The sequence below is a fragment of the Falco punctatus genome (assembly GCF_963210335.1).
Source record: "Falco punctatus genome assembly, chromosome: 6".
Classification (NCBI taxonomy): domain Eukaryota; kingdom Metazoa; phylum Chordata; class Aves; order Falconiformes; family Falconidae; genus Falco; species Falco punctatus.
The window spans coordinates 1,394,173-1,418,393 of NC_137585.1; the positions used below are offsets into that span (position 1 = coordinate 1,394,173).

The 24,221-nt window shown below is 42.1% G+C and overlaps 2 protein-coding genes across 4 annotated transcripts in view; both read right to left on the reverse strand.

Annotated features, from left to right (window-relative positions):
- Positions 1–24,221, reverse strand: part of LOC308065231 (cystatin-B-like) — an 85,524-nt gene that overhangs the window by 50,174 nt on the left and 11,129 nt on the right. The window lies entirely within an intron of this gene.
- Positions 1–24,221, reverse strand: part of CASR (calcium sensing receptor) — a 79,558-nt gene that overhangs the window by 44,081 nt on the left and 11,256 nt on the right. For 2 of the 3 annotated variants that reach the window (XM_080390944.1, XM_080390946.1), the window contains exon 1: positions 169–24,221. This exon is cut by the window's right edge and continues 11,114 nt beyond it. In XM_080390944.1, the coding sequence (XP_080247070.1) occupies positions 169–467 (299 nt within the window). In that variant the 5' untranslated portion in view covers positions 468–24,221. The remainder of the gene's footprint in view (positions 1–168) is intronic. The other variant, XM_080390945.1, reaches the window with a different exon arrangement.

A 24,221-nucleotide genomic window follows, 5' to 3' on the forward strand; every position in this document is an offset into this window, starting at 1 on the left:
CTGTCTTTACACCCTTGTTTTTTCTATTATTTACACTATATCTTTCCATTGCTTCTACAAGCATCCAGTCACAGACCGTATTTACATGAAGTATAGCATGTCACCTGAAGTAAAGAAAGGTCAAGACTTCCCCACCAAAACTTTGTATTTTCCATTTTTGTGGCTTACCTTATACACTCCACTGATTCTGGTCTTGATTTTAGATCCTGGTCTTTAGCAGCCACTCCAAAATGAATGGGGAACAATCCTCCAAGAATAATGTCTCCCTTCTTCTGTGCCCGTTGGTTTGGCCCATAGGCAGCAGTGTTCCAGGTAAATAGCCAAAGAATCAAGCAGCAGCTATATAAAGTCATTGTTCCTCTTTTCACCAGGGGGTTATAGGATGCAAAATTGGAAAAGAAAGCAGGTGTTGTAATATCTAAGCTTTCCCTTTCCTTAATACAGCACAGAGAGGATTTGAGACACATGTCTGCAGGGAGATAAGCAACAAGGTGGGAGCCACAGTGCTGGTGTTTCTCCCTCTGTCTTCTCCATTGCAAAAGAACAATTCAGCCGTCCTTTCTTCATAACCAAAACATTATGGAGAGCCCATCTCTGAGAACTGTAAAAGAAAGACATGAAAAGTGATTCCAGCTACACACCAGGGCCCCACATTGCCACAGTGGTTCTGCTTGTCAAATCAGCTCCCCAGCATGCCCCCAAGGCTGCTGCCACTCAACAAGCTCACTGGGACACACACCAACTCTGACAGAGTAAGTCAGCCAACCCCAGTGATGCCAGCCACATCTCCTCAAACAAGTGTCAGATGCTTAATTCTCTATCACTCATGTAAGGTGGGTTATTAAATCTTCCTATGGTTCTGTGTGACTCTGGTCACAGGGGACCCTGTAAAACTTGTGATCCAGACATCCAAGAACACAGCACACCATGAGAGACTGGGATGGGCAAGTGGGGAATAAGGAAGCATCAAATGCAGTAAGGATCAAACCTTTCTCTCAAGCAAATAATTGATAATTTTCTGGGGTTGGTCCATCCCCTCCTTTCCACTGATTGTTTTTAACTCTCTGGTTTGAACTTATCCTTGCTAAAAATGAAACAAGGTCACAAGAAAGACTTCTTTCACACTGAAAGTGAGGATGACTTCCAGGGAATCATTTGAAATCAAGATACTTCTCCATAATGAATCATAAAGGTTTGAAAGTTTCGGTGATCATGTCATTGCAGGCTTAGCTGTAGAACTTTGAAGGCTGCATCCCGGGGATGAGAAATATTGCAGCTTCTCTGTGCCCAATACATTTTCCCTGTGGCACGTCTACGTGCCTGCCAAATGAAGAACTAACTTACGGCATATGAAAACGGCTATGTCTAGGGGGGAGGAGGCAGCACAAAAAATTCACAATAAACAGCTCTTGAGACTATTGGAATAGGTCTAAAAGCTAGCAGTAAAAATCTGGAGTTAGTCAAGTTCAGAACAGAAGCTAGGCATACATTGCTAATCCTGAGGACAGTTAATTTCTGAAAAAATCATCAAGACTTTTCAAGTGCTGAGAACCTTTTTATGAGGATGATTTACTATGCACTAAATGTATCTAGACAGATTTGACCTCTACCTACATCAAAAAAGGAGCTACTGCAGGGAAACACTGTGATTGTGGGAGTTCTTCTAGTAGCCAGCCTTAATGGTTATGCATGCTATATGACCACCAAGTGTTTGGAAATATCTCATATATTTTTGTTAAAATGAAGGTCCAGATGCAGCAGTCAATGGGAGAAGAGAGACAAAGCTCACATCATTCTCATGCCTCTGTGGTCAACACACTTAGAGAGCTGGGTAGATGCTGCACTTCTCTGTAGTGGGTCCACTCTAAACTACTCTTTGGTCCTGGCTTGAACAAGCATGTGTTTATTGGCAAGGGCAATTAGATCTTTGGCCAGAGATCAAAATACATCTAGGCAAATGATTTTCTACCAGGAAATGTGGAGTTACACTGAAAGATTTTGTAGGATTTTTTTCATGGTTTCATACAGAAAAATATGAATTTCAAGTTTGCAGCATCCAAGTGACTCAATCCAAAGTCAGAAATTCCCATTTTTTTTCACAAACTTGACTGCTAGATTCCTACTCCTGAATGAAGATTTCAACACCATGCTCAACATCTGAAAGATGGACATGAAATGACCAGCAGCTGCTGATGGTGGCAGTCTGAAAACACTTTGGGATGCTCCTCTGGCAAGCAGTTAGAGTTATGTCACACTGCTCTAACCAGGATGCGGTATCATCTATCACTTGTGAGCATGTTGTCTTAGCATCTGACCGGTACCTTTTACTGGGGAGCCTCTGGTATTGGCATGTGGCCCTGTGACAGCAGGATGACAGAATTTTAACTGGAGGCAGGATTAGGAGGTGACAAAGCAGTGCAACAAGTGAGTGTCCCCTGGATTTTGGGTTCTCATTTTCCTGGCAGATGGATGCTGGTTCTTGCTTTTTTGGTGCCCAACAGAAAATAAGGAAGGAAACACTTTGCCATATTTTAGCTAGGGAAAGGTTATCTTCTTCCTGCTGCTTATGGATTCAGAAAAGATATGAAAAAGAATTTCAGACATTTTTTAGACTGATGTTCTCTCTCTCCACCTGGCTGAGGCTAAGTCTGCCAGGTCCTATGGGACGAATTACTGAAAGGCAAACAATCATTGCAGTCAGCTGCAGACACTTTCCACTCCGTCCTGGTTCACAAAGCCCTCCTGCTATCTGACGCCCCATGGAAATACCTACCATCAGCTACAGAACGGGTGTCTGGTCTTGTGGCAGGAAGAAAGACATGGATCGCCAGCTGAGAAGAGAGCTTTATGCTGTGGCCCGCTGCCTTGACACACAGCTAGCCTTGCTGTGCATACAGCCAGACAGATGGTGAATGTGCAGCAAGCTCAGCACTTCAGGAGTGCATTACATTTATTGCAGATGGGGAGGTCAAGTATAGCATGCACGTTGTCTGCAGTGCTCACAGCGCACTCCCTGCCCCAGTGTGAGGACCACTTAGGAAAGTTCCCAACCACATGGAGGACAGTGGCCAGAGCATCCCTGCCACCACTCTGCCTGTCCTTTTTTGCAAGCACTGCTCAGGTCAGGCAGCCAGGAGAAGCGCAGTCAAACCATTCTACTACTGTCGGTCTGTTCCTTGCTGCCATCTTTCCAAGGACACTCTCCCAACACTGGGTGAACCGATAGCGGGAGGTCCCTGAGAAAAAGAGCAGTCTGCTCCCCAGCTGAACTGCCTCACCTGTTTTGCAGTCCGACCTTCCAAAGGTGTGTAAGGCCCTCACAAATTGCTCTGGGGCCTGCAAATGGTCTGTGAGAGACTGGGGCTGACCAGTGAGGGCTATCACATGAGCTCTGGTCCAGCCGGTCCCAGTGTGAATGACACAGAGCAGTGGCACAGGGTACCCTGCCTTTGGTGCAGCTGATTGCACTTGCCACCTTGACTGCTTCATTGGCCTATCTGAGCAGATACATCTCCCGCTTAACCACCTTTTCGGTCTGGCACAGGCATGAAAAGCTATGCCAGGAGCTTCTGTTCTTACAAGCAACCATGAGTTAAACCAAATATTTTTACACTCATTTTGATTAGCTTCTGTATATGTTCCAGAATGAGCAGTCACAACAAAGTCACAAGAAAGTCAGCAACAGCAGGCCAAACCTGGGTCCTCTTCTGGACAATTCAGTAAGGAACAGCAGACAAAAAGTAAATTAAATGCTCTGCTGTGTAGCAAAATTAAAACCCGGGAAATAATGTGGTGGCATTATTAAAGTAAATTTAAATATGCTTGCAGATAGTGCTAGCTCAGATAAACCTGTCCCAGTGTAGCATATAGCATGTATGAAATCAGCTCGGAAAGTCCACAAAAAAGTTGAGGGTCCAGGAGCGATTTCCCAGTTAGATGGGTGAGCACTGTTTAAATTAAGAGAGGATATGAAGGAAAGGGAAGAGCAGAAAAGATCTGAAATGATAAAACGGTACATGGAGCCTGATGTGACAGGCAAGAGCTCATGGCTGACGCAGGCAAAGGAAAAGAAGAGCAGCCTGGAGCTCTGGCCAGAGACCACTTTCTGTGGGGAGTTCCCTGCCCACCTCTGCCAGGGAGCAAGGAGGACCGGGGGAGCCGGCATCACAGGCACAGCAGTCATACTAGGGCAGAGCATTCTTGTTTAAATACCACTGGGTTTGAGGGTAATATGAATAAAATCCTGCTAATCACATCTGGTAAGCAATGGACAAACCCTGCTGTGCCCAGACCAAGGGCAGGCTGAGGGGTCCCCCCAGGGCTGAGGAGTCCCCCCAGCCAGCAACATAGCCTTCCAGGAGAGCAGGGAGGGGTCCTAGGAAAGGGAAACAAGAAGAAGAGGATTTTCATTTTGTCAGCAGTAAAAAAAGAAGCAGGAAAAAAGGTGATACAGTGTACTGAGGTGAGGGCCAGCACAGGCGGGGCCAGTACTTAGAGGTTTGAAGCAGGGAGGGTAATTTCTGAAGAGAGGCTGGAAAGGGATGGTCTGGTCTGACTAGTGCTGCTCAGCCTCAGGCGTCCCCTCCCCTGCATCCCTCCCAGTTGCCAAAGAGGGCTGGGGGCTCGCATGCTTCTGCCAGAGCAGGGATGGAGGTGGCCAGCAATGCAGTCCCCTGGGCCTGGGCAAGAAACCATTCATTGGACTTAGCCAAGGTGGGATGGAAGAGGGTGAGCTCCAGACTATAGCCTGCTGATTTATTATTCTGTTTTTCTGCTTTTCCTTTAATAAGGCTTTCTTTTACCTTTGGGGCTCCCTGCTTATGAAAAAGGAAACGATTTTCACCATGAACAGATAGACAATGTAATTTAGCTTGCTGGAATGCTATGGAGGGGGTTGAGCTGATGCTACTGAATATTTAGGAACCAGCTTTTGCCACCAGACAATACGTGGCTTGAGTATTAAAAGTAGAAAACGTAAATTCACATTCTTAATTCTTTTTTGTCACAGCAGGCAAAGCTGAAAGATCTAAACTGGTAAAATAGGGTTAATTTTAAAACAGCATTTACAGCACTCAGTACTCCAAGATGTCCTTCAGGAGCGTGACAAGGGGTTAGACAATGAAAACAAAGTTACTCATTCGTGGTATAGGGTATTACTTGGCATCCCCCTGAATAATTTGGAATGAGCTATTCTCAGGGACAGGACACAGAATTGAAATAATATCAGAGGTGCTGTCTGTGGACATGATGGCACATCCCTGAAGCAGCAAACTGAGGGATAGATGTCTGAAGATGCCACGGCACAAATTATATCCAGAAAAGGCTAAACTATAGCTGGGAAATCAGGTATCTCAAACTCATTAAAAGGAGATACACAGGTCTCCCAGCTGCTTTCAAGCACTATCCATGCCTGAGGCTGAAAATACTAGAAGGTACTGATTTCCTGATGAACAGTTATTAGCTTGCTGCCAGTGCGCCAAGATAATATCCTCTAGCATCATCTTTTGTTGTGGCAAATCTTCCTTCAGTTCTTTTTTCTTTAATTGGATTAAGATTATGAGCCTCTTCCTTATTAAAGGAATGCATCATGTAGCCAAAGATTGAATTACCTGCTAACGCATGCCTGAAGACATAAAACTTAGCAAAATATAGGTGGAAATTGTACTACTAATAGAACAAATTACTGTGGTCCTACACTTTTCAGCTAATAAATTAAAAAGATTAAATTAACAAGCAACTGAATTAAGAAGGAAGCCTGGAATCCATTGCTATTTTTTTCCTTTGCAAATATTTTTACATTTAAACCATTATTTAGTATTAGCACATAAATTCTTTGATTATAAACTCTTCGATGCAGAACACATTTTCCCTTCCAGCAAATACAATTCTCTAAGATTTCTTTTGCAAGAAAAATATGAAAAAGTAAGCAGTTGGTTCCTTTTTTTTTTTTTTTTTTTTTTTTACAGAGCCCTATTTTTTAATCCCCCTCCCCATTTTTAAAGATCCTTCAATACTTTTACCCCACTCTGTTTTGTAACTATCAGTCATCTTGAATTTGAACTCTCTTGGAAGTGGAAGTACAGTAGCAGCTCTCTCACATAAGCTTCAGTGGAGGAACTTGAAGTGGTTCCAGGAACAGAGGGAGACATCAGGCCACTGCTGCCATGGCAGAAACAGCACCTGAGGAGGGAGAGATGGTACCCAGGGCAGAGCTGCAGGTGTCGGGAAGGCTTGCAGCAAGCAGTGCCATCTTGCTAGTGGAATTAATGTTTTACTCGTCAGATTAAATCGTGCAGAAAAGCCAGAAATGTTCAACAGATCTTTGTTCTTGGGGTGAAAAGGAGCTGAGTGCCACACTCATGGCATATATCACTTACGAAGCACTTCTTAAACTTTAAACAGCAGCTGCTGAAGTTCATATAATAGCTGTGTTGGAAAGGCCCTCAAGGGGTCATGCAGCCTGCCCCTTAGCTCAACAAGGGCTCAGCAATAGTAGTGCTGTTCCTGGCATATTTTCTCTAAAACCTTTTGAGGAAGAAAACCTGTCAGACACTCCGGGCAGCCTACTCCAACGTCTGTCTGCTCTTACTGAGGCACATGTTTTCACTCATCTAACTTGAATGGTTTTTGTTGCAACTGAAGCCTGTCTTCTCCCATCTACCACATACAGTCCAGTGCCTCCCTCCTCATAATCATCTTTAGCAAACTAAATTAATTTAATCTTTTTTTTTTTCATAAAATGCTTTCCTGAGCTCAGATGATTCTTGTTTCATTCCCCTGGCCTCTCTCCAGCATGTCTCCACATTAAGGCAGACCAGTGGCCAGAAATGGACATAGCGTCCTTGCCAGGCCCTCACCAGCACTGAGCAGAGTGGCAGGATCACTTTGCGTCTCTTGCAGGCTGCAGCCCTGTTTATACATCTCAGCATGGCACCTGTCTTTTTTGGAACAGCATGATACTGTTAACTTATGGTAGATCATCAGCTGAACACAAGGCAAAGTTGCACATGTTTATATCCACAAGGCCATGAAACCTCACAAGAAATTCTCATCTTCCAAAAGCTTTTCCCTCCCATTCAGCCCACAATTAGAACCCACTGAATTTCACGTGATCAACCTGGATGCCAACCTGAGATCAAGCTCAGCTGAGTCTCCTGAGCTTTCAGGACCTTTTTACAGCAGAGAGCCGGGGAAGATTCCTGATCCCGGCCATGGCAACAGTGCTGTCCCAGACCCCAGAAGACCCTAGATTCCCACATAGCCTATTCAGCAGTGCTGTCCCACCACTGGCAGGCCTGGATGTCCCACGGCCAGCACAGCCTGCAGGCGAGGTTGTCCTAGAGATGCAATGTTGTGTGGTTTAGAGGAGCCAGGCTGCTCACCCACCCCTTGCAGCCTGTCAGGCATGAAGCAAAAACTTGTGGGAACTCCTGCTGCATTTCAGCAAAGCACTGCCCCACCGGAAGACTTCCACAGAGCTTCTTGCTTTTTTCAAATCACTGTTTTCTGATTAAGTGCTTTGTCAGAAGGTGCTCAAGCACTCCCTCTTCAGCTTTTGCTTGTTGAAGTTTCAAAGTTCCTGTACTTTTCTACAAGATCCAGCATAGCTCAGGAGCTTTGTATTTGAAAAAATAATTACTGGCTGGAAAGCTATACCTTGTGCAATGCAAGTGCCAGAATAATTCATTAGCTTTTTTTATGGGTTCTAAATTAAGCCTCACTAACAAGGAGTTGTAATTTGCTAAAGTGATGGAAACTCCTCAGCAGATATCCCGCTGTACCTTGCAATTCTCTTATTAACACAAGGCATACAGTTAGAAGGCATAGTAAAGTTGAAGCCATGAGCAACACAACTGCCCTCAACAGACAAGGAAGAGGTTCAGGTAGAACAGAAATCAGAGAGGATATTCGTGGTCAGCTTTCTGTCCAATCTAATTGCTCAAGACAGCTAAAGGAGGGCACTTCTGTGAAGTGGACAATGGACACCGGACACAAGTCTTAATAGTTCTGAGACAAGACTTTTAGTGCTGAGGTACCATGACAATATGGAAAAAGTAAATTGTTCACATATGTCACCAGAGTAGGCATTAGCTCAGCCTTCTTGCACCTCTTTGGCCAAAATGAGGGATGAGCACATCAAAGATGCAGTCAAAACCAGATTGCTAGTGCTCTCAGATGGAGGACCTGTATTTGAACTTTGTCTGTGGAATTAAACTGTTATGTCTTTGAAGAAGGCGAGCATTAACTGAAAATTACTATAAAGCACTAATTGCTAGTGCTGAAAGACAGGATTCTCACCCATCACAGTCCCCCAAAACAGGAGATTTTTGTCTGGATCAACAGCATGATGGGGAAACAGAATCTCAGCCTCAGAAAAGTTTAGAGACTTGAGAGACAAGAGGAGTGTAGAGCAAAATTCAGATCTAGAATAATGACTCTGTTCTAAAAACACTACCCATACACTTGGTTTTGAACTAAATACAAAACATGAATGCTCGAGCTTTTACTAAGAATGAGACTTTACAAAATTATAAAGACCATCAGCACAGGATCTCCAGGACAGTATTTCTATGCCCTGCTATTAGCTTAAGGGGGTGTTATTTGTTATAAATGGAATTTTGCTGGTAGGAAGAAGGATGCTAATATCCTATTATGCAACATGGCATTGGAAAAGCTAAGAGGAAGCCAAAAATACTGTATACACATCAGCCATGGTACTGAAGAAGCTGCTGAAGCTCGTAAATAAAAAGACCTGGCCAGTTCAAATGAAAAAGGCCATATTCTTAGCACTGGGAGGAATAGTCTGCAGAAAGAAAAGTAAGCCTAATGACGTGTTTAAGTTGGCCATGAAAAACCTAAGCACTTGTCCTAAAGTAACATTCTCAATTGTCCAAGATAAACTAAACATTAAAAAAAATATAGTAAACCAGGCAATTGTGTCACATCTAATTCTGCTACATCTGATATGCCCAACATTGTTAAGTTCATCAGTGAGTTACCATTTAAGTTTCTAGAATTTTTGTACCTATAACATTATTTTCATGTAGCAGTCATATCATTAGTTCTTCTTTACTCCTAAGATCATGTACTAGTGTCCAAATAAAAAGCCCACTATGAGAGTGTGGAGTCACACCCTGATCCCTGTTTAGCACCATGAAATACCAGCGTGGCAGAACTATGCCTAGGGCACCACTGCTGGTATTCTGCTCAACGCAGCAACTTGAGAACGGGGAAGCTCAAATCTCAGAGGCTGATGTCTCAGCCTCTGGGGAAATGCAGACATAGAAAAAGGAGCCAGGACTAACCAGAACACTTCAGTTCAAGAAGTCTTAAACAAATCTGACTCTAGCAACCGCAGTCAAAAGAACATCAGACCCTGGGTCTTTCACAACCAAGTAAAACCCCAAACCTGCCCACAGGCAGCATTTGCCATGTGTGGATTTAATGGAGGATTATGAGACCTCTGATCTCCCTTCCACTTCAGCACTGGCTCAAAAAGTGCAGGTGATCACATGCCAAGCAGCGTAGCTGGCATTGCACGGGTTTATAGCAACCACCCTTCCATCAGGACTGTACTTGACTTTGGGATTCATGTAACACTTCTCAAGTAACTTGTGCCACCAGTATCATGTTCAAAGCCCCTGATCAGTGTGATTGGGGTCCTGGGAACCAATACCCCTTTGTAGAAATAATTCTGTGTTTGCTGATGGTGGGAAGCAAAAACCAGAAACAGAAGTGGTAACAGAAAATACCTTAGAGACTCACTGAATGCACTCAGCAAACCCCATCGGCAGACACAGGGATGCGTTAGCAGACGCCGAGCTCTACGTGGTTTCTGAGTAGTGAGCGCTTGGTGGAAATCTATGTGGAGGGTGACCTGTGTCTTTGGAGCCATTTCTACACAGGTGTGGCTGTAAGCCAGCCTGAGAAGCAGCTCTAGGGGCCTTATAGACTTGACTGCTTTTATTCCTCTGAAGGGTAAGAGTTTTCTGCAATGAGCTAAAGCTTATTTCTACAAGACATATCACAAAGCTCTGAAACAAATACCAGAAGCAAATAAGACAATTCTGCAATTTCTCATCTTTGCACTCCTATGCTTTGTTCAGTACATGTGCAGCAAAAGTGCATGTGTTTATACATAAAAGGGAGTACTGAAATGCATGAGGTTATCAAAGCATCTACCAAGCAAAGCATTCTGCCGCACCCCCAGCGCTCACTGGGAAATGACTAGATGAGAAACAACATCTGACAAATTCATTAGATTGCTTAATGAACTGCTAAGAAATGCTGAGGAGCTACAGCACCACACAGGGCCATGGCAGAACAGCAGGGCTTGGAAGGATTTCCAAGTCCTAGGGAGTTCCAGAGTCACAGCAGCCTTTTGGTAAGTTGCCACAAACCCACCAGTTATTGACTACCCTAATTTATGCTGGGAGCTACATTGGATCCTCAAGCAATCTCAAGATGTAGAGGACATAGATACCAGGGAATCCACCTGGTCTACATCTTAAAGGTGTCCTGTTTTGCCTTTCTATGTTCCAGACTCCGGACTGCTGTGTCATGGTTTATTAATTTGGTTGTTTCCTACCCTTCCCATCAAAAGCCTACTATCTTATCAGTTGTTTAAAGTGTGTGAAAAGATGCCTTAGATATAACACCAGCCTAAGGTTTCTTGGTAGTTTCAGTGATTTTTGTCTTTGTGTACAGGGGAGATTAGGTCCCTTAAGAGCTGCAATAAAATAGGAGGTGAAAGACTTTGCTAAGGTATCTTTTTTTATGAAATTGGTTTCCCTAACTTTCCTTGCTTCTAAAGAAAGCCCTATCGACCATGCTAACGAGGGTGCATTACAGTGACAGCTATTTTACCCCACGCCATATTTCTGGGAAGTGACTAGACAGTCCTGGCCAGATGGAGAAAGAATGCCTGGGGAATGATCTGCAGAATGAAGACACTCTACATCCTCGTTGGATGGTGCATGCGGCACTGGGATGTTGTCTGCAAAATCTGAGTTCAGAATTTTGCCTGCAGCTTAAACAGCCAGGCATTCAACCTGTGTGCCTTTTAGAGTACATTCCTGCATATCATATATACATTCCTGCATCTCAAGCAAGCCTTTCCTCCTACATCTCCTGCAGAAGCTTTGCCAGCAAGTGTCACCCAACTGAATTGCTCTTAATTCCTAATTTACAGGATTAATAGCTTTTCTGGGGCTGGCCTTAGAAGATACAGAAGTGTTAATGGGTGCTGTGTTCACAGCCCACAGAGGTCAAGTCCACCATGGCTCTACAGAACAACCCTACATAGGTAACCGGGAAGTTTCTCCACCTTTCCCAGCTCTAGTCTAACTTCTTCCTCTCTCACAAGAAACATCTCTGGGGTTGACAAGAGGGCTCAATCCCCCTAGCACAGCCCTTCCCCCTTGCTAGGTGTACCCCAAAACCAATATCGTTGTGTTGTGCTCTTTGCATCAGGGCATTTTTTTAAGATGCACTTCTCTACAAGCAAATGAAGAAAGGCTTCAGCTCAACTCTTGAATACCAATAAATTCCAATTCAAGAACATAATTTATGAAACTGTGCTGCTCTAGTCTTTCTTGGAAAGAATAAGAACTATCCTTGTTATGAACTCCTGGATGCTCTTACGTTTCTCTTTTAATTTTTGTCTCTCTTCTGCTTAGAAAATAAGAGGTTAGAAGAACTGGTCGCTAGGATCAGCCCATTTTGAACTGTTCCCTTTCTATGCTACATCCTGAGGCAGAAAAGAACAGGGGAGTGGTGGGGGAGATGCCAAAGTAGTCAGTCATTTGTAAGTAGTTAAAATCACACAATTTAGTGCAGTGTTATTAAGAAGAGATGCCACACTTTCTGACTAGCCAGCGTAAGATCTGCTAGTTAGCAAGCCAAAAGGTCAGGGAACATGAAATTACAGGATAAGGACACTAGAATAAGGAAAAGCATAATTTTCTTTCTGTATTTCTCTGAGTTAATGAACCAGCTTTTGATCATTCTTTTACAAAATAGCAGGAGCAAATAAACTCAGATCATGTAAATAAACATGAGAAGAAGAATCTGGTTTGTATCAGCAACATTCTTCTTTCCAAAACCTTCTGTGATGTATCAGTACTAGGTGCAAGCTGCTAGAAAAGTCAATCTGTCTGTGAAGTGCGGCTTTTAAATAAACAAGGGTAACAGATTTCTGGTAACAGCTTGGTATGGTTTTGTTGAAAGTGATGTTGTCCCAGAGCTGGTGTGGGGAAGGATGCTTGACATGATACCTGCTTCTTTCCCCTGCCTGGCTGGGCAGCCATATGCCAATCACTTTCTTTGTCTTAGACTTGGCTTCCCAACTAGTACTAGTGGCCAGAAATAACTTCAGGAACATGTTGCAACTATGCTTCATCCATGTCAACAGATGTCAAACTGAATATCAACTGAATCAAGGCTGATTCAGGCTTTTCTCTAGCAAAAAAAAAAAAAAAAAAAAAAAATACAGATTTGAGAGTTGAACAATTTTTCCAATTCAACTTTGTCAAATTGCTTACAAGGGGAAAACATCTCTTGCTAAGTAATTCCCTTTAATTCTACTTGATTTTTTCTTAAACGTCTATGTCCGAAGCAAAACACTTTATTTGCTCCCGTTTTTTCCCTGCACAATCCTCAGTGAACCAAACAATAAGGACAACTGCAATTCTGAGCCAATTTCAACATAAATCCAATTCAGAAAAAACACTTAAGTATGTGCTCAACTTTAGTGAGACCTGACTTTAATGAAATTTAGTAGATTCTAAAAGCTTAGCATGTACTTTAGTGGTTTGCTGAGTAAGAGGCTAAAGTAGCCGCTGGCTGACTGTTCCATTCTCATTTATACTATTATTAAAAACAAATAAACACTTTCTTTGTGTTGGATGGTTTATTCTTACATAAAGTCCAGCATGATTTATTAATAAGTCCTTGTGGATTTTTTTATGGTCTTTTTCCTACTCTTTCTCTTACATTTCTAGTTTTCTACTGTCTTGGGATGTCTTGTTTTCCTATTATTCCATTATTTATTTTCTCTTCCTTATGATTTTCTGAACAGAATAATAATTGTTCCTTCTCCAGCTTTCTTCTCTCTCCCTCTTTCATTCTAATACCAAAACACCCTTTCCTACTTTTTCTTTTTCTTTCCCCTGTATACTATGTGTAAGCTCTTCCTGTTAAAGAAGGCAGGAGTGAATAGGGTCCTCAGAAAAGGAAAATAGGTTCAACAATAAAGGGAGCCTTGATAAGCTTATCAGAAATGTTGGATTGTAGCAAGGAAGAAGTTTTGCTGAACCATAAAAATCACTAAACATAGATCAGTGAAAAGCAGAGCAGAATCTCAAGAGTAGAAATGCAGGCATGAGGAGGGGTGAGTAACAGGCACGGACACGCATCTGTCCTACTCCAGACCTACGGTGAGAGAAGGCAGGTTTTGCTGACTCCCTCGCAGAGCTGGCTTGTGCTAGCATGTCTCATGGGGGATGGAGCACGGGGTGGAACACAATATGATATGCTATATACTGACCCCTGAACAGGCACAGTGACCCTTATCTGCCTATGCAATGCACTGGAAGATCAATGTGATATGCAAGGACTCGTTTATCAGTTATGATTATTTATATTATTCACCTCAGAAATGCTGGCTGGGCCTGTGGGGCTGCCCTTCCCTGCTGGAGACATCAGTAAGATGATACCACAGACCCAGGACATACAGCCAGGACCAGCACCCAGCAGCACCAACGCAGCAACGTGCAAGAACCCAGCGCAGCTCTCCCCTGTTGCTCCACCTGCCCTCTTCAGGGATGCACAATATTATTTACAGGTTCGTATGAAGCAAACTGTCCTCAATAAATTGTAAAAGACGGGGAGGACAAGCGTAAACATTTTTTTCAATAATCTCACTTAAGACTCTGCAGTATTCACCTTGAACCCTACAGATGCATGTTTTCTGTCCTGTAACATATGAGGATGAGGGAAATTGCCATCCAGATTAAGATCAGCAGTCCACTGGGTACAAGAGCCTGCCTCTAGCAGCACCCAGTGACACCTGCTTTAAAAATGTTGTGCCTGACAATTACAGCATTCGTGTCTTACAAGGAACATTTCTAGCCTCACTACTTAGCATTTGGTTAATGTTCTAAGCAAATAGTTTTGCGAAAAACAGCCCTAATTTTGTAAAAGTCAGCCCTAGAATAAAACAATCAACACCTCAGCTTTTTTCAAGCTCATTTCTCCCTGCAACTGAGACATATTCCTGTGAATAAAATATATCTTTCTTTCCGAGTGATATTTCCCTATTGGAAATTCCCTGTCACTCCCTCAGATGATTTAATCACCTAAAATATCCTAATCTCACCTGTCATTTTTTATGGCACCACTATTGGAGGTCATCAGGATCTCCAAAAAGTCATCAAAATAGATCTTGAGCCTTCACCTTAGCTTTTTCCTGCATATTCCCGCAGTTTAGCTCAAACTGCCGTGAAGATGCGATTGACCAGATCACCTATGTTTGACACTGAAGCAGATCAGGAGCGTGGTTCCTGCTGGGAAGCCTGCCCAGGTGATGAGCGTGCGGGTGTAAGAGTAACACCTCAAACCACTGCAGCTAGATCCAAAAGAACACGTCCAATTACGGTCAAGTGTGGGCTACTTTGGACTACATTAATTTCAACAGATGTATTATCACACTTTTAAACCACAAAAAGGTTAGGAATTGTATCTTTCTCACTTCCAGGTTCGTTTATCTGGTGAATTCAGTATTGCATCTGATTCCACTACCATATTCTGCAAGAAGTTTCACGTGATTTAGCTGATAACTGAGGTATTGCTCAGTGTGAGTGAAGACAGCAGAACTGAGGTGAAGGTAGTGACAAGGAAAACTATTCAGCTTCTAAAATAATCTGTATTTAGAGCAAAGGACTTCATCCATTCTTTTCACTGTACAAGAATGAAATTCATAAAAGTGCATGTGTTCATTTCCTTTCAGCACATAAAAATTAAGTGCTTAAAACAGTATATGACGGAAAATTACCATCTTTTCTGGAAGAACTCCTCTCTGCTCTCTGAAATAAAACAGGACATCCCAGGCTTGTCTTTGATGAGTCTAATTGCCAGGTTTTGTATCTGTCTTTCTAAATGGACCCTTTTTTTCCTCCTGTGTTGGACACTTACAACATAATTTTTTGCAGTTTATAATTTAAGAATGATTGGTGAGGGCTGCCAGAGCTTCAGGGCAGGACAGAAGACCCCCTCCTCTGCATAATTTCTACATCTAGCATGAAGACTTCCCAGCAGCTTGGGAACAGAAGCAAATAGAGGTGTTGTGTCATGGAAAGAGTTGAAGAGTGCCCTGCTTTATGGCACAAGCTGGCTTGGTACAAATGACTTGAAGGCCCTCAACTGGAAAGGGAGCCTGACCAGTGGAGTACCAGTTGTCCCCCAGCAGAACTACAGACCCATGGGCAGGCTGAGGCAGGGCAGAAGCTCTTGACCAGTGAGGAAAAAACCAGTATCAGAACCACTGGAAGACACGTGAAGGCTTTCACAGTCTTCACAGCCTTTTTCCATGCTGTCCAGACACCAGAAGACACCGTGGCCACCCACTTTCTCCATATATCCTTAGGAAACAGCCACGGGAATTGACCACAATGTGGCAACGCCTTGTTAACACTGGGCTTTTTAAAATAATACTTTTTAATTGACTTCCCCCTACCTCCTTTCTGAAGGTGATCTTTCTGGAACAGAAAAACACCTGGGGTCACACTCCGGTGAGCCCCAGCCACCTCGCCTGCCTGCCAACTCTGCAGCTATACGCGCTTCATCTCCGGGACGACGGTGTGACTTTTGGAGGCTCCATGCCTCATTTAGCCCTGGTAATGGCCTAATTGGGTTGGAAAAATGCAGGAGCAGGAGCGTGATAAAAACCCAGCTCTGCTGTGCTTATTTAAGCAAGTGGAAAAAGAAAAGAAAATAATAGAAAAGAAAAAAAAAACCCAAACCCACACTGCCTACCTTGACTAGATATTCATGTGTGTATCTTTGTAATGGGGCATTATGCTGACTAGTTATATGGCTGTCAGGGTTAACGTGCCAAATGAAGGTATGTCTGGAGAGGGCCAGACTTGAGTGCGCATTTCACTTCCAGAAACATTTTCCATGGAAGTCACACACCCCACCCCCCCATCCACAGGGCTCCGCTCCATCCCTGCATGGCTCTCAGTAGGGGTAGAGTTAATGGGTGCTGTCGTTATCTACACGGGAGGGGAAAGGCAAGTGACCAGAGTCACTATTGCAGGCACAGGAATGGAAGAAGCTCATGCCATTTATCAAATGACCATTCACCATTTCTTAGCCATACTTTCCCCTCTCTTGGGAGGAATTTTGCTCCCTGCCAAAAGAAAACCATCCTGCCCTCTCTGAAGCTACTATTATAATTTTTCCTGGCAGCCTATAAACCTCCCAAAGAAGGAAATTCTAGTTCTGTCCTCGGGAAATCTCAGAAAAAGAACTGGAGAAAGGAAAGACAGACCATTTTTAAGTTTCAAAAAGTGAGAAGCATCTTCATTTAGGGATCTGTTCTCCAGCAACGACACAAGTGCAAGACCAGGGGACGAAGCAGATTGCCCTTCACCGAAAGATAAACCCAAAATGTACTTCATGGTGGAAAGGACAGCCTTCCCTTCTGGTGGTCCTTTTTTCATATGCTTTCACCACTCCCAACAAGACCCCAGGTATTCAAATGACTTTTTTTCTCCCTTATCTTTCTGAGGGGGAGCACTATAGTATCGCAGAGAGGACCCTCCTTAAGCTGGAGCCAAGACTGCTCATCCAGCACTCAAGTTACAGAAGTGAGCATGAAAGCTATACTTGCCGCTGTGTAAAGGACAACCTATATCCACTGAGGTCTCTGCCCTGGGGACTGGTACAAAATACACTATCCTGTGCTTTGTTCAGTCTAGTATTAAAATTGCCAAGAATAGGTATTTGGCTGATAAAACTTTTAGGGGGCCCTGATAGAAATCTGAATGCATCTTCATTGGTGACATTTAAAAAAATCTGATTGGGTTTTGGTGCTCTTATTTACAGCACAGCCCTATAAACATTTCCAGAAGCACAACAGCAAGGGTGGCAAATAGCATGGAGCAAGCATGAGCAGCCAGTGGGAGTTAAAAAAAGCCAAGGATTTTCAGGCAATTCCTCATGCTTCCTTTGGGTAACTCACTGGAATTGTTCCTAATGACTTTTTACTCACATTTCCTGCCTGCTTCTTATTCCAATTTCTTTGCTACCTTGAAATAAACTGTCTTAATTTGAAGTAAAACTGTGTCATGGGGGACGTGCTCCTGCAAAGAGTATGTGCTACACCTGTCGAGCGGCCAGTAACAAAACAATGGTTTGGTTTCCTGGGGCTCTAGTGGTCACATGAAAGTTTCCATGTGGAAGCTCAAACAGCTCAGACACTGACTTGTTTCTGATGGACTAGAAGTTTTAAGTGCTTCCCTCAAACTGGCCATTGCCTGGGTACCCATATGGGTGATGTGGTTACAATTGCAACATGCAAGCAAAATGCGGCATCAGCCAGTAAGAGAGGACTGGTTCCACAGCACAGGCTTGGAGCTTAAACAGGACAGACTTTGAAAGTCAAAACCAATCACCAGTTCAGTTGACTCGTAGTGTAAAATAAAATGGGAAATGTAAAATAAAGTGTTAAGCCTATCCAATCATGGGCTAAAAATGCACTTCCAAGCACAAGAATATTTATACTAAACAAGAAGCTGTCTGGGATAAAAGATGGCAATAAAACATACTAAAAATCACTTATTTATAGCATGGAAGAAAGGGGAAACTACAAGTTAAGAACAATTCCTAAGATACAATATGCAGGGAACTTACGAGGGAATTCAATAAGATCAAGGAAGTACTAACAGTTAAAAGAGGTAAAGAGGAAAAAAAAGATATTTTTATAAATATTAGTGCACTTGAGATTGGCCATGAGCCCATTGCTAGATGCGGGTGATAAAACTGTAAATGACAATCAAAAAAAGGCGGAAATATCCAATAAACATTTTGTCCTTCGCACATTGTTTTGTCCTTGGAATGAAGCTGGAGAATGTATCATCCCATATTACGTCAGCACAACAAAATTCACTGTAGGCAATAAAAGGAGATGTGAGATGAGATCTGCTAAAATTAAATGTTTTCAAATCAACAGGCCTGGAGTCTTACATAAACTCAATGAGGAGTTCTCCGAACCACTAGTGTTGATACTGAACAACTCATGGAAAAATGGGAAAATTCCAAAGGGTCAGAGAACTGCAAGTGTATTAAATAACTACTAAAGAAGGAAGGCCCAGGAAATTATAGGCACCGTACCCCCATATAAATTTGGATACAATAATGAAATGAGTCAGCATTCTTTCTAAAAATCAATGAGGGTAAAATAAAATTAATATGAACCATCCCGTAAAAAAAACACCAGTGTTGTTTTTATGGGAAGCTGACTTGATAAAGGCAACTGTATAGAGTACAACATGGACTTCTACAAGGCATTTGACCATACAAATTTAAAAACTGCAATAAACAGAGAGATTCAAAACTGATTTATGGATAGATCTCAAAGGTTTCATTAAAGGGATGATATCAATGAGTGGAGTAATTTCTAAAGACGTCACTTGAAATCAATCTCATTCTGAACCTATTCAGTATTTCTTAATGAGTCCTCTAGATAATAAAATGAAACTGTTTGTTAAAAACTGAGGAGAACACAAAAGCTAGCAGTAAAGCTGACAGTTATAATGCATAAATGATCACTGATGTTGGAATATACAAAACGAAAAGTCTCCCCTGGGGACCAGTGGTTTTCTGTATCGTGCTCAACATGCTCATCTTTCTGGTAGCTCTGCATTGAGTGACCTCTATAACCAAATCTCATGTTTCAAGGCTTCTGTTGACAGCCTGCAGGAGGGACAGGACAGTCCTTTCTTCTGATGCCCAATTTACCCACACGTTCTAGGATGCCTGAGGGAAGACAAAGCTTCACTGATTGGCAGCGGCTAGACTGGGACCCTGGAAAAGTTGCATCAGTGTCCTGCTAGGACACAAAGGATCTTTTTTTTCTGAAGTGTGTGTGTTGGTCTATCTTGCTCACATGCTGAGGGGTCAAATTTAAAGTCAGATATGGAATTAGGAAGGAATTTTCCATCCCACGAAGACTGGCGAGAATCCCAAGTGCAGCTAACTCACTGTTTTATCTTCCTATCTCCCTAGACCTGCACAGGGAGATGCAAATAACAGATTTAAACCCAGAGATTTGACAGATTTACAAGATCTTAAAAAATATAAAACATATTTCTTCAGGGGATGCAATCACTGCATGACTCAGAGAGGCTTGTTTGTGCTGAGTACAAGTGGGGCAAAAGATACGCCTCACACTTGGGTAAAGGAAGGGTATATGTGATGTTATATATCTCCTGACAGTTCTGCTGCAAGCTGCTCGGGGCATAACACAAGCCTTGGGGTATAACAAAAGCCAGCGTCTCTACAGCGTGCTACAGATGTGTCACTGTCCTAAAATGAGCATGATGCGACACTGAATGCTGCTGCAGATAATCTAAATTTTGGTTGTTGAGGCATTAACTCAGCAGAGCTGTTACGGTTCAGCTCTTTGGGCAGTCCTCCTAAAAGTATCTAAAAAAATGACCAGAAAACCAGCTACAAAAGTACCCACCTGTTGAAACTGTTGTAACAACGTCTGGTGCTGACATATCAACTTACTGACAAGAGAAGTGTTTCCTATAGCGTCAGCACAGTAAAAGTTGAAGTCTAGGTCACATGTATACTTGTCTCGAGCATAAACACAAAACCCTGATAAGTTCCAGATCAGAGTCGTTTTCCTGTGGGTGATACTGTAGTGAAGCAGAACAAACCTGGATTGATGTTCAGATAGCAGGCTAAACCTGCAGTGTTAGCAACGGTGTGATACTTTGTTTTGACTTACAAACTGAAGAGAGCAAAGACAAAGTCTCAAAAGGAGAATATAGACAAGCAAGAGGTCATTTCATTGATAGTTCAGTTTTACGAGAACCACCCCACTTACAAGGGAAAGTGCCAACACCGCAGCTGAAAACTTCCTCTCAAACCTTTGTGAAGCTTCTCACTAAAGTGATGTCCTATTTTCTCCTCTTTTTGACAGTACAGATTAAATACTCAAAATGTGTCCTTGCTAAGCCTAAGCCCACAAGACCTGTAGCCAGCTAAAAGACAAAAAGTGAAAGGGAATACTCTTAAAATTAATCTATTGATGGAAAAAAATGGTCATATTATCTTCCTTCCCCCTACTGAAATGGCAGACCTAAGGTGTGCCACAGAAATGCACTTGAGCAAATGTGTATTTCTGTAAACTAGAAAACTACCAGACAGACAGTGAAGAAGTACCACCACAACAGTCAAGGCAACAAACATGTAGAAAGTGGCTGGGTACAGCAAATTTTCATCAAATTGTTCAATCTTTTTTTTTTTTTTTTTTTTTTCTTTTTCTCATTTTTCTTCTATTACTTCATTATGTCTGGTAACATTGTTAAAGAGCCTTGCTAAAGACTCAGCACAATCACCTTTTCAAATGATAAAATGTCAAGGCAGACTGCTCCTAAACCTTCAGAAGACAGCATATTCCTCTCTTGCTGCTTGCAAAGCTGAAGGGAACAATTTCAAACAAAACAAAGCACTCACCCTATTGGTCCTTCTGCAAGGAATTGAGGAGAGCACAAAATTAACGTTAGCATTTGTAATCTCTTTCTGAGCCTAATCCATTAGCAACAAAAACACCGCTAAGAAAACAGTAGTAGGAGGTACTCCAGTAAACAACTACACCAGTAAGATTTCGAGTGCTCACTGTATATGCCTTATTTCTTGCCAGCCTCATTTCTTGCTCAGTCATTGACTTCTTGTGCAATGCTGAATGCAGTGAATGAAATCTCTGCTTCTCTAGCCAGTAAAGAGAGAGTTAACAATTAGCTTTGACCTCTTCTGTGGAGCATGGAGGATGTTGAGACTGAATCATTGTTCCTCAGCTAGATAAAAGCACAGAATATTATATATAAAATTATGATAATGATATTGCATACCCCTCTCATACCTTCTCTCCAAGGATCCAAGACTTCCTAACAAACATTAAATTAAGCCTTGCCACCACACTTTTGGAAGACAAATGGTTCTTCACTACAGTTCGCAAGTGGGAGAATACAATGAACAGCTAATGCTTGTACACCTAATTAAAAAAAAAAATGTTTTCATGATTTTATTTGTAAATGTTTATTTAATTTCCCAAAAGTGAAATCAGGAAAAGTACACTACTTCATGCCAGCCTCTCTCCTCCCCTTCAGCTCTTTGATGCCTTAAAAAATCAAGCCTGTAAATTAAATTTCTCTGTCTGGAGGCTCAGCACTAATAGCTCTGTCTGGAACATCAGTATCAAGGGACAGTTAAGTGTCTTCAAAGTTCAGAGGAAGTCAGCAAAGGTTTTTCTGGAGAGACAGAAAAGATTTCTTTATTTAATTTAGAGGGAGGTTAGTAAGAAGGGAATATTATAAGAGTACATTATTTTGGTTATCAGCATCTTAGTAAGAGCACCAAAATGTGTGTACAGACAGAAAAAAAAAATGGATCCACCTTTCTATAACTTGCTCATGTTCTCCCGCCATTAGGAATCATTCCTGTTCATTTCAGAACAAGACACGCTGAGCTGGGATAATTAACCTCCCACCCCAGGTCTCACCTTCATCTCCAACAGTTATAAACTGTTCAAGCATTGAGACGAAAGGACTTCAGATTTCTAGCAATAAGTGTCATTGTTAGCAATGAATATTCTTGCTGTTATGACTATTCATCATTACTTTAAAAAAAATCATTTTTGCAAGCCTGCTATATTCTTGGGCCAGTAAATTTGTCCTGCTGCCGAAATTTTCCACTGACTGACATACATATCCAGGGTGTTTTTAAAAACAGATAGTGATTTTCTGTCTATCTTGACTGAAGCACGGAGTTGGGTACGTGTCCCCAAACATATTACTGTGCACATGTTAAGACCATCAGGAAGAGACAATGCTCAAACTGTACTTAGGAGACAAAAAATGAGACATGCACAGCTGAAATCCAGAAAACCAAGTTCAGCTGTTTCCTTTTCGTTTTCAAAAGTGAGCCATTTTTAACTCTGTCCTCACCATGTGTGCTTGTCATCATAACTTCTATCAAGAGCTAGGAATCAGACACCATCACTGTTCTTATTTATATATTTGAGTGATTAATATTTTTTAATTTATAATCATATATTTATATTAAAGTATTTAATGTATTTATGTATTTAGAATCACATAAACTTGTCAGGGTGTCTTTGCCTGTCAGTCTGCTGTTCCTGGTTTTGGCCTTGCTAGAAAAAATGTCAGCTATGTTGGGTCTTCTGGGATCTAGCCATGTTGAATAAAGTTTGCATCATGTCAGCCCAGTAAAAACAAGCAAAGTAGTTTTTACCTACGTATTTAAAACTATACAGTTTGTAGGGGGAAAACTGATGTCTCATTTACAAGAATAAGGGTTCCAAACCAGTATGGTTACACAGATCCATCACTTTAAGAAGTTCAGGTTTTGAGACAGGCATCTGTTTAAGCATCATTGACTGTTAATGCATTTGACACATGCTGAAACGAATCCATGATTGTAGTTAGTTCAGCTTTCCCTAAGCCAGCGTGTCTTATACAGACCTACAAACATGTACATAGACCTATAAATATAAACCCATTTCTGATATACCTCCAGCAAAACACATTGCTTAATGATTAATAACAACAGGAAATGAAGAAATTAACAACTGAAAGTAAGAATTGGAGATTCAGTGAGAGAGAAAATATAGACTGCATTGTAGAGAGAACATAGGCTACTGTTCAAAGAAACACAAACATGACACACGACGGTCACTTGCCATTTCAATGGACACTCCAGAATTGGCAGCTGAAGCCCAGGAGGAGCTAGGTGATTTGAGACATTGGAAAAGCCCAGTATGCTACTAATTGAATGTTTAGGTATTAAATCTAAAAATCTGACTCTTGAGAACCTAAGTGGTGCTGAAAAGCAGCAGGACTTCAGCTCACGCTTGTCTGGGAAATATCTGTTTACCATGCAGGTGTCATTCAGAGTTTCAAAACTGCATGTCAGCCACCCCTATAACAAAGCTACGTCAATAAAGTTCCCCCATGTGGTGAATGCTTCAGAACATAAGATGTTTTTTTCCATTGCACATCCGAAAAACTACAAAACCTTTCCCAGTTTTAAGCCAGGAATGTCAGAAACGTTGCTGAGGAAAGCCAGTGCCATTGGCAAGGTGGGAGCTTGCCTGCAACACACAACTTCTGGAGTCCAGCCAGGTCTGCTTGGCTCTGGTCTGGCTGAAAGACTAGAACTGGGCCACCCCACACAGCAGTGAGCCACTGCACATCAGGTTACAGTCACTCATTTATGAAATGGGTCTTCCTCTTTTTGACCCAAAACTGCGTTGTGTTTTGAGGAAAAGACTTGCCCTATACAACTCTCACATACTTCCATGATTTGATTTACATAATTTCACTCTGTCAAATCCTACCTTCATTTCTCCTTCGGAGTAGTATCATCCAAACCATTCTCAGTCTCCCTCTTCCCTATGTATCCAGAACCACAAGAACCTGCTGCTTTATTTGTGAATGCACCTGCACACACTGGCAGGCTGCTTAGACCGCCAGCTCACGCCTTGTGAGCAGAGCTTTTATTTTAGGCCGAAGAACACATCTCTCAGCTGCACAGCGTGAACCTTCAAACATGCTCTGCCACTGGTCAGAGCATGTGACAACTGGAAATTTAGGGGCAGCGTGAGAAAAATGCACAGTACCAGAAGCCAGAAGGCAGATTAAAGGAGGACACAGCTTTGAACAAAGGTTAAAATTCTATTCTAATTTGTGAGTGCAGAAGAGCCATTCTGACAAACGCCACTGGAAAAAGTTTCTTTCTCTTGATACCATGTGATCCAATAGTTCAAAGGATTCAATAATTGCATACACACTTTCTAATTTCTAAAATATTGATAATTTAAGACTATGAAATAGCAAACAATACATGAAGAATTGCAAAGGAAATTCATCATTCCTGATACACATTTATGAACAACTATTAAGTGTAAA